Here is a 13,452-nt window from a genome sequence, read left to right as displayed (position 1 = left end):
AGGCTCTCAGGACCCTGGTCAGCACGCTGGTCCCCTTGGGAGGGACCACAGCCCAGGCTGAGCTAAGTGCTGCCCGGCTCATTTTAGTGTCTGCATTTGGGGAATTTTTTTTTTTTCAAGCCTCCCAAACTGAAACCTGAATATTCCAGAATGCCGATCCCAAGTGCCGAGAATAGAAACGTGAAGGCATGAGTGGAGAGGAAAACATTGCAGCAGCTCGGACTCCTGCCAGTGCTCCAGCCACAGCCTTTCCTGGTGCCCAAGGTCTCAAATTTTCCACTTGTCATCAGCATTCGAGGCTTGTCCCAGCCTGTCCTCTCCTCGGTCCTCCATTGCTCCCTCCTCCTTTCTGCGGCTGCATGGCGCATTATCAATTGGGGGAGGCTCCTTGCATGGGGCCTGCCAACCTCTTCCCAGTCTGCGGGCTTGGCTCCCGAGCGGGCTGCACACCCTCGCTAGCCGTGCCAGGCTGGGTCTGTTCATCAGCAGCCCCCTGGCTTGGCTGGTGTTCCTGGAGCTAGTCAAAGTCCCATCCCGGCAGTTCCCTCAGCCCTGGGACAGGCTTATTGGGATGGAATTTGGTTAAAAGGCTCCACTCCACTATCTTCCCGATATCAGAGCTGGGAGGACTCAGAGGGATAGCAGCCTTCCCTCCTGTGCGTTGGGAAAGGAGACAGAGAGGTCTGAAGCAGCGGGGCGCGGGAGGTGGGGGGGAGAGTCACGGGTCATGCGAAGCTTTCTGGTCTAAGCGTGGGGTGACGTTAGGGGCAAGGCTCAGGAAGTAGCTTCTTTCAGGTGGTTTAGATACTTGAAGGATGACTATTCCCTGACGGGAAACAAAACAATCAGAAAGAACTCGGTTCTAGCTGAGATCACTTATGGCCTCAGGGGCAAGCCCCAAAGAAGGCGATCCTTGCTCATTCAAGGTGTGCGCTTTGGCAGAAGGGACAAATGGCATTTGGCAGATGGGACTAGGAATTACTTCCCTGGAGGAATATGTTGGTGCCCGACTGCCCCGGGCCGGCCGGAACCACCATGTTATGGGAATCCCTAGGCTGCCCGAGGATTCGGGAGCGTGCTCTGGGCCCGAGTCTGTGTGTGGCTGTGTGTGGCTATGACTGCCGTGTCTCCATCAAAGGGGGCGGCCTGGGGAAGCAGGGCGTTCTCGGTGAAAGGCCCAGAGTCTAGCCCTACCAGACGAACATCAGCTGCCGTCTGGTGTCAGAACTTTGCCATCACAGCTCAAGGCAAGGTGAGGAAAACGCACCTGTCCCCTGGCCCTTCCCCAGGGACATTACCCCTTAGCGGGGACAAAGACCACAAAGCCTCAGGACCACTGGAGCGGGGCCCCTCGTGCCAGCCCTGTCTGCCAGCAGGGGCTTAGGAAAACAGCGGGTGAAAGAGACCTTGCGATCTTGGGAGAGGAAATTTGGGAAGAGGAGGGGTGGGTCAGAGTCCTGATTTCTGAAGAATTGAAACTTTCGCATTTCCCCTCGCCAACCACAGCTTTTCCAGGCCGAGTGCGGGTGGGGGGGGGGGCCCACCCCGGTGTCGGGTATCTGCAAATCTGGGGCGCTGGATGAGTGTGGGAGGGAAAACAGTAGGGCGCAGACTCCACAGGCAAAAGTGCAGGCTGTCACCGCCTCCCCTGGGGCTGGCAGGGCCACCTTGAGAAAGTCTGGGCCTCCCTTTCCTGTTACATAGAGAACTATGGAGAGCAGCCTTTGGAATCGCCGTCAGAGGTCAACTGTCTAACCATCCGCCGGGTGCACAGATGCCCCCCCCCTCCCAACCCTCCCGGTCATCTCAGCACAGCTGGCTCTCCTGATACCTTTGATCACGGCTCCTCATTCTTCAGGATGGCTGACACCTGCCTGTAAGGGCCCTCTTCCTGAAGCGTGCACCCCAGTATCTGATAATGTGAATAATTCCTATTCGTAGGTACAGTGCCACGCATCTTCTGTCTTCTACTCCAGTTGTAACTCAATCCTTATTCAAGGTTGCTTTTATTATCCCCCTCTTACAGCTGAGTAAGTTGTGGATCAGAGAGGTCAAGTCATTTGCCCAAGGTTGCCCAGCTAGTGAGCCATACGAGGACCCAGATGTGTCTGACCTTAGAACTGAAGTCCTTCCCTTTCTACCTTAAGGGATCCCTAACATCATTCATACGGACGGTTATCATTTGTTTAGTGTTTAACCGTGTGGCAGAGAGTTTGAACACATGATCTCTAGGGACTGCCCTACAAAGTATGCATAATTTCATTATTATATATATGTTTATTTATTCCTGAGAGGGCACGAGTGGAGGAGGGGCAGGGGGGCGGGGGACGGAGGACCCGAAGCAGGCTTTGCGCTGACGGCAGCCAGCCCGATGAGGGGCTCGAACTCACAGACCGTGAGAGCGTGACCTGAGCTGAAGTTGGAGGCTCAACTTCAACAATCAGGCGCCCCCGATTATTATCATTTTAATGGCCATTCTTTTCGGAAATGAAGACACTAAGCCTCCGCTGGTTAAGTCACGTGCCTAGAGGCACACGTGGACAGGTGCAGAGCAGGGGCGACGTCAAGCCTTCTAGCCGCACGGCCCTCATCCCCCCTCTACTGCACCCCATAACCACCCGAGGGGGCTTCCAGAGGCCAAGCGACAAGGGGCGCGAAAAGTGCTCTGTCGTGGCCGGAGCCCCTGGGGCAGCGCTTCTCAGAGCGTGCCCCCCAGACTTCCGGCATCAGAATCATCCAGGCCTTTGAAACACAGACTCTTGCACTTTGAACAAGGGCCCCAAATGGTTCTGACGTAGCACCTGCTTCTAGAATCAGCCCCTTCACCCTCCCTGCCAGCCAGTCTCCCCTCCTGCCCTGTGCCCACCTCACGTCCCACTGCCACCCCTCGCCGTCCTCTCCTCAGAGCTTGTCGCATGGCCTGTGTCCTCACTTGTCACCGGTTGTGCCTGGCATAACGTTGTGTCTCTCCCCCCCCCCCCCCCATGCTACTCTCAGCTCTCACATTCCTGGCCTCTGCTCACCTGGACGGATGGGACACATGTGCTCCTGGGGGAAGCAGAGCACAGCCCTGCCCTCAGTGGGACCAAACAGACATGCTTACAGAGGGTCGGGGCCCAGCTCCCCCTCAGCCCCTCCCCCACAAGCACCAACACCCCCACCAGGCCCTTACCTGGGAGGCCCAGGTCTCCTTTGTCTCCTTTAGCCCCAGGTTCGCCTTTCAGGCCAACGAGTCCCCTATCACCTTTGCTGCCCTTCTCTCCTTGCCGTCCTGGGGTGCCTGGGCAGAGAATGGCCAACAAGATGGGCTCCTGCCGCCCTCCCAAGGAGGACTCAGGAGCCGCCCACGGGCTGTTCAGCAGTGGGGCAGGAGGCATTTTGAAAAGAAAAGAAAGGGGCCTCTGGAAGAAGTCCGGGGGATGTTAGGTCATCTCTTGGGTGTCTCGATGAGGCACCGTAAGACTCCAGAGCAGAGGACTGTGGGAGGGCACTGACCCCCTGGGGCTGTGGGTGGGGATGTGGGGAGGGGGGACCCGGGCAACTGGCTCAGCACCTCAGCCAAGACAGGGCTGAGCCCAGGCAGGGGAAACATGCGTTACCAGGGGCTCCTTGTTTCCCTGGAGCGCCGCTGGGTCCTTGGAGGCCTGCGGAGAAGGAAAGAAGAATTAGTCACAGTGTTCCAGGCTCTTCCGTCAGCTGACGTTCTAGAGCCTGTAGGAGGGGGCGAGGGCCCAGCACGAGGGGAAGGAAGGGCTTCAGTCTGTCTCATTCTCTGTCTCTCACACACACACAGACACCCCAACAGTATCAACATTCACCCTTCACAACAGCAAGAAAAAGAGAGATTGAGAGAGAGAGAGAGGAAAGAAAAGGCTGAGTTGTTAGACACAAGGGTGTAAATGAGCCAGGCCCCTGCCTCCTGACTCCCCCCGCCCGCGCACTCACCCAGCCCCTGCCCACCTGCCTCTCCCTTGATTCCAGGCGGGCCTTGGAGTCCCGGGAGGCCTGGAAAGGAAAAGGAATTCAGAACGTGGCCTGGACAAGGAGGAGAAAAAGGATTACGGGGCTAGTAGACAGACGCTCGTATCTGCCGCTCCCTGGCATGCCTCGGTCCCCTCAGTCCCCTTCTCAGCCGGTGGCCTTGGCAGGCCAGGGATGCCAGACATGCCCTGGGCCCCTTTTGACCTGGAAGACCTGAAGAAGAGGGGCACAGACACCAAGGGGCCAACCAACGAGGTGGGGTGACAAGGCCACTTATCACACCTTTATGTATTCAACGAACTGTCGCTGAGCACCGAGAACGGGCCAAACGGTGTGGGCAAGAAAAGGAAAGGCAGGGCTCCTTCCTACAAGAAGCTCAGGGCCTAACAGGCGAAACGCAGTCGTATCGATGACGTCACCTGAGAGAGGCTGCATCACACAGACCTCGTGCGAATCTCTCCCTCATTTTGAGCCTCAGCTTGATCGTCAGTGAAATGGGGCTAATATGCCAGCTTTGCAGGGCTGTCCCGGAGGCAGGCTCTGGATAAATGGAACCTGCTTTTGCTGCACCTTGTGCGCGGTTCTGTCCCTTTCCCAGGGCTGTGTTGCAGGCTGGAGATGCACAGCACCCCGGGAGCGCGGGACGTCCTGTCCTAGTCCGTTCGGGTTGCTATAGCAAAACACCGCAGGGCGGGTGGCTTTGAAACGACAGACATTCATTTCTCCCTGTCCTGCAGGTGGGAAGCGCAAGGTCCTATATCCAAGAGCTGGTGTGGTCGGGTTCTGGAGAGGGCCCTCTTCTGGGTTGCAGACCACTAACTTCTCACTGTGTCCTCACGCGACAGTGGGGAGCTGAGGGAGCTCGTTGGGGTCCCTTTGATAAGGGCACGGATCCCATTCAGGAGGGCCCTGCCTTCAGGACTGAATCCCCTTCTAAAGACCCCACCTCCTAACACTGTCGCTTCAGATGTTAGGTTTTCAACGTATGAATTTTCATGAGAGAAAAACACTCAGGCTGTGGCTCGTCCCCCACATCTCCACGAGGGGGGTGACTTTCTGAGAGGCGTGGCTTTGCCTGAACTCACACATGTGGAGAGAGGCCGGCAGATTCCAGGTCTCCCGATGGCAAAGCCTATCCCCGTGTCAGGGCACCACGATGACAAGGCCTCTTACATGCTTTCTACTTCAGGGTAGAACCCCAGTCTGATTGGTGGGACCCATGATGCCATATCTCTCCTACGTGCACAAGACGGGGGGGTGGGGCGGGCAGAAGCAAGGAAGGAGAGCAAGGGACTAGGGTCTCTCTCACACAAATCTCAGGGAAGAGCACTGGAGAATCAGTTCAGGCTCTGACCGCTGGCCCCCACTGACCAGCCTTTCACACGGCCTAGCCCGTTTTCCCATGTCACATGGGAATGCCGCCACCTGCCTCACAGGGTCCTCAGGGGACCACATGGGGTCATGGGACACGGTAAAAACCCAGGGAAAGTGAGCTTTGGCTACACTTACCAGCCAAAGGAAAGAGGCAAGAACTCCAGAGACCCTGCGAGTACAGGGCTCAAGGCCAGAGGCTCCGGCCCCTGGCCCTTTAAGAGTAGTGCCCCACTTGTTGATAGGACAGGTCCAGTCCCTCAGGGGAATTTTCGAGGCGAGTCCCTAGGATCCTATGCCCGTCAGTATGGCTCCTTCCCACCACAGGCTACACAGGCTGTACCAGCTCTGCTGCGGTGGCCTGGCCCCCGGGGCGGGAACGGGACTCAGGCTGCAGAGTCCGACTCTGCCCCTCCAACTTTGCCTGAGTTAGCTTAAGTCAACGTCCCTCTGAGCCTGCTTCCTCATCTGTGAAACGGGGGTAATAGCAGCAGCCACTTGGGGTTAGCATGAGGAGTCAACCAAAATACGTAGCTAGGGGTGCCCCCTTCACCTCCCCTGACCCAGGCCGGCCTCGTCCCCGCCGCTCCTAGCCTGTCTTCCACCTCTGCTCCTCTGGTTCTTGCACTCCAGCACGTGGGTCTGCCTTCTTTGCCTTCCTACGCTCACCAAACCCCCTTCCTACCTCAGGGCCTTTGCACATGTGGGTCTCTGTCTGGAACCCATATTTCCTGACACCTTCTGCTCATACCCAGGTCAAGGCCACTAGGTCTCTCTGGGAAACCCCTTCACGTGTCGGGGTTAGGCCCTTTCTGTGCCCTCCTTACCTAGGGAGTTGTCCCAGTCTATCAGAGCAGAAGGGGCTGGAACCAAATCATGCTTCCCTGGGGGCAGGGGTTCTGTCTGTCTTTTTATGTCTGCGTTCCCAGTGGCTGGACGTTGCCTGGTCCTTAAGAGGCTTTCAGTAAATATTTGTTGGAAAGTCCGGAACACACAGGGGAGGGAAAGAGGTGTGGGTGGGTTCCACATCACCCTTTCCCCAAACTTGACTTAGGTGCAGCTCCCCTCTCCATCCCCGCTGTTCTGGAAGCTTGGGCCAGAGTGCAGTTTCTCGGCAGGCTGCCTCAGGGCCAAACCGGTCATCCTGAGCCCTGCACCCAAACGTCCTCTGGGATCCACCTATTGGTCACCAGGGGCCTTTGCAGGAAAATGTGCCTTTGGGGAGCCCTAGCCAGGCGAAGCAGGCCATGGGGGAGGGGAGAGAGATTGCAGCCTCCCCTGGGTGGGCCAGGGTGGTGGGGGACGCTGGGAAGGTACTGGTGGTGGGGGCGTTGCTGAGCTCCAGCTGCTAGAATCAGTTTCCAGCCTCTGGTTTCTGGGCTCCAGAAGAGAGAGAAAGACAGGGACAAAGAGGTAGTCAGGGACAGAGAGAGGCTTCAAGAGACATGGAGAGAGAGTACTGGAGATTATATACATACATACACGTACAGAATCTTCCTTGACTCACAGTGGGCTTAGGTCCCGATACACACAACATAAACTGAAAATATGCTAAGTCGAAAATGCATTTAATGCACCTAAACATTAATGCCTGTGACAGCTCAATCTCACCCACCGTAAACATGCTCGGAACACTGACATCAGCCTACAGTTGGGCAAAGTCATCTCACGCAAGCCCACTTTATAACACGGTGTCGGCCCTGTCATGTAACTTCCTGACTAGTGTACTGAAAGTGAGGGTCAGGATGGCTGTCTGGGGACAGAGTGGTTGTCAGCGGCGTGGTTGTTTGCGACCAGGAGCTGCCCCGCCCAGCTTCGCGAGAGAGCGTCGTCCTGCCTGTCGCTAGCCAGGAAAAGATCCAAATTCAAAATTCAAGGTACAGTACCTGCTGAATATGTATCACTTTGGCACCGTGGTAAAGTTAAGAAATTGTAACTGGAGCCGCTGTATGTCAGCGACTGTGTATACGTTCACACAGAGAGAGAGACGGAGACAGAGGGACAGAAGGGAGGACGCTCTCCACCCTGAGGGTGAGCTGGGCTCTGTGTCTTGTTCCTGGAGCACTGGGCCTGGGGCGGGTGATGGAGCAGATTTTAAACGTCAGACTAAACCCACTGGGTTGACAAGAGGTGTAAGCCCCCATCATGTTGGCTACGGCGGTAGAAGCTGTTGGAACAGCATCTCCTTGGAAGGGAGGAGACGACGTTCAATCAGGCCGGGACTGCCCCGGAATTAGCGCATTCAATCTGCCCCAGAAAATAACAAAGCAAATAGTAACAACAGATAACAGCAACGACACTATCGAATGCTTCCTCTGAGCTGGGCGTTGGACTAAGCATGTTTACCTTCATCATTTTAATTCTCGCACCAATCCCGGGAGGTCCTGGGATTATCCCCTGCTGCGAGGGGAGAACACAGAACTCAGAAATGTTAAGTGACTGGTTCAAGGCCACCCAGCTCCAGAGGGAGCCACTGTTTGTCCCGGTGTGATAGTCACACAGTGCACACTCAAAACTCTGCTGCCTCAAAACTCTTCCTGGCCAGCAGGGGCGCCCAGGTGGCTCAAATAGTTAAGTGTCTGACTCTTGGTTTCGGCTCAAGTCATGATCTCACGGTTCGTGGGTTCAAGCCCCGCATCCGGCTCTGCACTGGTGGTACAGAGCCTGCTTGGAATTCTCTCTCTCCCTTTCTTCCCTGTGCGCACGCGCGAGCTCTCTCTCTCTCTCTCTCTCTTTCTCTCAATCTCTCTATCAAAAATAAATAAATAAACATTAAAAAATAAACAACACAACTCTTCCTGGCCAGCAGCGTGATCTGGGCCATATGTGAAAGATTCTGAAGCCAAGGAGTTTTGTCCCAAGAAGGCTGTGTACCCTTATCTTCCGGGTGGAATTTCAACCACTCAGGTGACAGAAAGGAGTAGGACGTGAATGAAGCGTGTGCACACGTGTGCAACGAAACCCGAGTGTGTTCAAGGAGAAAGAGAAAGCAGCCGAGGGGGTTGTCCTCAGAGAGCACTTGCCATTGTCAGACATTCGTGGCCCGCCACTTCCCATGAATCTTCCAGCATCCCTATGGAGTGAGCCCAATTGTCTCCCTTAGTTTTGACACCAGTGAGTGGCTGAGGGTCCAGAAAAGTTAAGTACCTGGCCCCAAGTCACACAGCTGGTAAGCAGCAGACCTGGGATTAGAGGCTGCCCCTCCCGTTACGGTCCACCCCTTCCCCCATGTCATTACGGTGCTCTAGGAGAGTTGTGCGGCCCTGTCAACAATCACGGCAAGGTGGGGAGACGAGCTAGGTGTTGGGTAATCAGCCCTGGAATCAGTGCTTATGGGAGACAGAGGGGGAGTCCTGCATGGGCAGCAGGGACGCCAGGAGGAGAAGGAGCAGGGGGGATGCACGTAGGTTGGCCTCGGAAGATGGCTTAGAATCGGCTGGGCGCGGTGGAGGGAGAGGTCACTTCTCATTTCAGGCAAGGAGCAGGGTAGAGGCCCAGAGGCTGGGAGTCCCAGCACGGTCAGGGAACAGAGAGCAGACCCGACTGAGGACCAGTGAGTTTGTAGGGGGGCTCTGGAGGCCGGTGGGAGGTAAGCTGGGGTTGAGGCCCAGAAAAGCACAGGCCCAGGAGCCCCTGGGGGAAGGCTGTGGGGAGCGGGCAACGTGGGTCAGAGCGGAAACGAACGTACCTGGAGCGCCTCGTTCCCCTTTGATCCTGAACAGCTCTGCAAGGGGAGAAGAGAGGGTTGTAGGCTGGGCCGGGCGGGCGCACCCAGCTCAGAGCTGGAAGGCTGTGTGCCCTTGGGGCTGAGGAGCAGGGGCTTCAGGCAAACGGGGGATTTGGACAACAGGGGCCCAACGCTCGGGTATTTTCCAGGAATGAATGTTTTCGAGAAAGCCGGATGTTTGGTTGCAGGTAGTGGTCTGCACCGGAGAGCTGTGGATCCCTGGGAGCTGCAGAAGTGTGGAGAGAAGGTTGAGACCCCCGGAGTCTCCCCTGTGTGGTCAGAAGACCTTGGAGCCAAACCCACGAAGGAAGAGCCTCAGGTTAAAGGCAGGGCCCCTCGTGTGGATCACCACCTTTGTATGTCAATGAAGAGAGGGCTGGTCCCGGTGTCTGAGTGGCTAAGCCTGGACTCCACCCATCTACCACGGCTGTCACCTCTCCTCACATCAGGGCTCGGCCTCTGTCTGCGCTCACGACGCAGCCTCGGAGGGATTTGCCCACCTGGACCCTGAGTCCTTTCAGCATGTGCTCCCCTGGGCACAGAACCACCGTCATGGAATCAGCCCCCAAGGCTGTCTCTGGAGACAGAAGAGCCGGAGCTCCAGGCCACAGTGTGAACGCTGCAAACATATCACACCTAGGAGCCGGTTTGGCCCAGATCAGCTCTTCCTGCGTGGGCACAGCCAGAGGGTGGCAGGTGCAGTGGCGGACAGCCTCGCCTGGCCCAGGGAAGACCGAGGGAAGGCGGAGGGCATTGGCATCTCCACCGTCCACTCTGTTTTCTCCCGTGCGCAGCCCTATCTTCCAAGCCACCACACTTCCCCAGCAGGCCCACTGCCCCCTCCCTCCAGGGTTCCCACGTGACCTGGACCAGCTTGGTGCCTTCCGTGATGCTCTCTTCAGCCACGAGCCAGTATTAGTTGGCTGCACGGGAGTGGTCTTGGGAATCGTCCCAGGCTCTGTGTTTTACCCACCTTCCCAAACATTCTAGATCCATCTGTGGGCTTTGTGACTAAGACCTGGCCTTGGGCCGATTGCTCTGGTCCCTGGCTCTCGGAGGTCATACTCTGCTTGGATAGGGCACTTGCACCCTAGGCTCTTGACCCACTGTCTGCAGCCCCCGATGGGGCTGTAACCTCATGCCCGTCCATTTGGCTCTCACCCCTTGTCTTGGGCCCCAGGGTCTCATACTCTGGGTTCTGGAATGCTCTCTTTGCCGGGGAAGGACTTTCAGGCCCAAAGATCCCCTTACCCATGAGCCAGCAGCCCCTACTTTCCATCCTCTGAAGGGTCCCTGTGCAAGGGGAGGGGGCCAAACCTGGGTTTCGAGTGAAGTTGTCCACTTTCCGCAGCAGATGCTCCTGCCTGGTGCGGACCTGGGTGATCTGGGCCTGTAAGACTTGTAGCCCCAGCGCGCCCCCAGGGAGGTGCGGGATGGGCATTGACTGGAGCAGAGAGAAGGACGGGTTGTCCTCGGCGCCCAGCGTTCCATTGGCGAAGTGTATCTCCAGGGCCCAGAGCCGCTCCTGAAGATTCAGAACTGGACACCCCACCCCCACCCCACAACACTCTCTTAGGGACCTCATTAAAGCCCCGGGCATGTGAGCATGTCCCTGACATTCCTGTGTCATATGTGCATGGCTTCTGTGGGTCCTGAATACTAAACACACATGTCATGTGTTATGAGGACCTAACGTGAGCACAGAGCTCTTTCCGTACCTTGCACATGTGTGCTTTATACCGGGCATGACGTTACACATCATAGAATATTCCTGCGTGGCCTAGGGATGTACCCACAGCATCGCGATCAACTTCAGCCTTCCTGGATACTCTGGGTGTGAACGTATGATGACTAATGTACCGGTGTGATCTAATCATGTGTGACCTTAATATGCGAGTGACACATGTTTATGACAGCTGAGCACACGATGTCCTTGCATGACTTCTGTGTCTGCGGGTGGAATTGCTTCATGACCTTAACATTTGGACTGGGGACACTTTGAAAGTAAGATCATGTTAAAATGAACAACCGGGGGTCCCCCGGGGGGCTCAGTCGATGAAGCGTCCGACTTCCGCTCAGGCCATGATCTCGCGGTTCATGAGTTTGAGCCCGGCATGGGGCTGTGTGCTGACAGCTTGGAGTCTGGAGCCTGTTTTGGATTCTGTGTCTCTCTCTCTCTCTCTCTCTGATCCTCCCAACTCACGCTCTGTCTCTCTCTCTTTCTCAAAAATAAATAAAAACATTTAAAAAATTTAAAAAATAATAAAAATAAAATGAACAATCCGCTCAATAGAGCCCTTTCACACCCAGACGCTGGGGATCCTTGATGAAAGACACACATGACATCCTGGGTGAAGTTATCGCACTGTTCACCGCTCTAGACACACATAGGTTCACATGTGCTTTCTCTCTCTCTCTATCAATATGTCTCTGTCTCTTTCTCTCATACATACACACACACACACACACACACACACACACACACTCCTCCCTGGCCACTCCCCACCCCCTCCATCAATGTAGCTGCCCAGAGACTAAGAACTCTCTCTCCACAGGTGACCCCAGGGCTCTTCGCTCAAACCTGAGCCCTTTGTCAGCCCAGGAAGCACCAGACAGCACCAGATCTCTTTACCTTTTACCACCAGCAGCCCGGCACCTGCGGTGAGGAGAACCAGGTAGATGGCCACCATGACCATGAAGCAGTTAACCGTCTTTCTCTTCCTGGACTTCGGATCTGAAACACAACCCCGGTAGAAGGTGGCTATTGTAGAAGGCAGAGAACAGGGAGCCCCAAACTGCGTCCGATTCCCCTCTGTGTGAGGGGAGGGTAAAGACCGTGAGGTCTTTACCCCGTGAGGTCGAGGGTAAAGACACAATGTCTCACTACCCCTAAGTCTTCCCCCGATCCTCCTCTTCCCACAAACCAGGAAATGCTATCATCGGTCACTCACTGGTGTGCTGGGCACACAAACACCCATGCCACACGTCATCAGTTGGAAGAGTGCAGTCCTTAAACCAGGCTCACTGCCAAAGCCCCTTCCAGTGCCTGGAAGTAGAGGGCTCTCAAGAGACGTTCGGCGGATGAATTAATGAGTGAACATACTTAAATTTCAAAACTTTGGGAGGAGGATGCTTGTTGCCTCTTTATAAACTGTGGGTGAGGTTCGGAGAAGTTGAAAAACCTATCAGGTCGTGAGATGCAGATCTGGAAATCAGGTTCAGGCTTTGGCTTTCTTTGTCTTTAGATTATGTAATTATAAAAACACAACCTGCTTAATATAATTTATCAAACAATATAGAGAGCATTGCAAAGGTTAATGATCTTGTCATCAGGGACTTCAGGGGACCTGAGTTCCTTGGCGTCCTAACCCACTGACATAAGCTTTGCTGGCGTTCTGGGGTGTGGCCTTCGTCCTGCTTATTCGTGGAAACTGACAAACCCGTACCCTGCTGAATGGACTTGTTTTTTCTTTCGATTTTACCCAGATGACGTCATATTACATATAATACAGCACGTTGCTTTCTGCAATGAGTGATTTTCTACGGACATTCCTCCAGTCTTTTGTTTGTTTGTCTTTTGTCTTTTTGTAGAGAGAGATTGGGCCATTCTTTTAACAGCTGCCTGATATTCCTTAAAGACAAGAGCCACAATTCCTGCAGATAACGTCCCCGTTGACAAGCTGTTTCCAGTCTGGGGTGTTACAAAAGGAGGCCACGGTGGTTCTAACTCCAGTGTTTTCCCCATTCCAGCTGTCTCCCCACTTTGGGGCATCCAAAGGTGGGGAGCCGGCCTACTCGGTGCCAGGGACTGTCCTCTATCATCTCTAATGCTTCCCACAATCCTGCAAGGTAGGTGTGATTATCCCTTTGTACAGACCTGGTGTTCAGAGAAGTTAGGGCAACACAACAGGCATGTGTCCCTGGGTCTGTCTAACCCCAAGGCCTGAGCTTCCCTCATCAACCTACACTGACAGTCGCCCTTGGAAAAATGCATTTGCAATGAACTCCAAGGGCAGGTGTGAGGGCAAAAGGGATCATAGGTGAGCCTCCCAGGGGAGGGAGGCAGGGGTGGTGAACACATTTTTTTTTTTTTTTTTGCTTTGTGGTAGGTGACGGTGTAGAGGAACCTCGCGTCTAGTTTCTATCACCTGTGGAACCGTTACTATTCTGCTGATGATCCTTCCAGCCACCTGCAGGGCACATGCCTCTGCGTTGGCATCGTCTAATGCATGGTGGTCTCAAGATGGCTCTGGCAGAGGCAAGAGGAGTGGTTATTTGATTGGGTGGTTTTTTAGTTAGTGGCACTTGGTTACGCTTCGTCTAGCACAGACTGTCCCCCGCACTGCCCCTCCCAAAAGGGGGGCCCACACGGC

At 55.2% G+C, this 13,452-nt stretch overlaps 1 protein-coding gene across 1 annotated transcript in view; it reads right to left on the bottom strand.

The window, feature by feature from the left end:
• The window catches only part of MARCO (macrophage receptor with collagenous structure), a 40,262-nt gene that overhangs the window by 14,336 nt on the left and 12,474 nt on the right, over nt 1–13,452 (bottom strand). The window contains exons 2-7 of the mRNA XM_060625584.3: nt 11,712–11,813; nt 10,397–10,618; nt 9,041–9,076; nt 3,961–4,005; nt 3,600–3,644; nt 3,173–3,280 (exon numbers count right to left, since the gene is read on the bottom strand). Of these exons, the coding sequence (XP_060481567.2) occupies nt 3,173–3,280; nt 3,600–3,644; nt 3,961–4,005; nt 9,041–9,076; nt 10,397–10,618; nt 11,712–11,813 (558 nt within the window). The remainder of the gene's footprint in view (nt 1–3,172; nt 3,281–3,599; nt 3,645–3,960; nt 4,006–9,040; nt 9,077–10,396; nt 10,619–11,711; nt 11,814–13,452) is intronic.

This window comes from Panthera onca, chromosome C1, assembly GCF_046562875.1.
Source record: "Panthera onca isolate mPanOnc1 chromosome C1, mPanOnc1 haplotype 2, whole genome shotgun sequence".
Lineage (NCBI taxonomy): Eukaryota > Metazoa > Chordata > Mammalia > Carnivora > Felidae > Panthera > Panthera onca.
The sequence above is the reverse complement of the archived record's forward strand: the minus strand, read 5'-3'. Positions and strand labels throughout refer to the sequence as shown.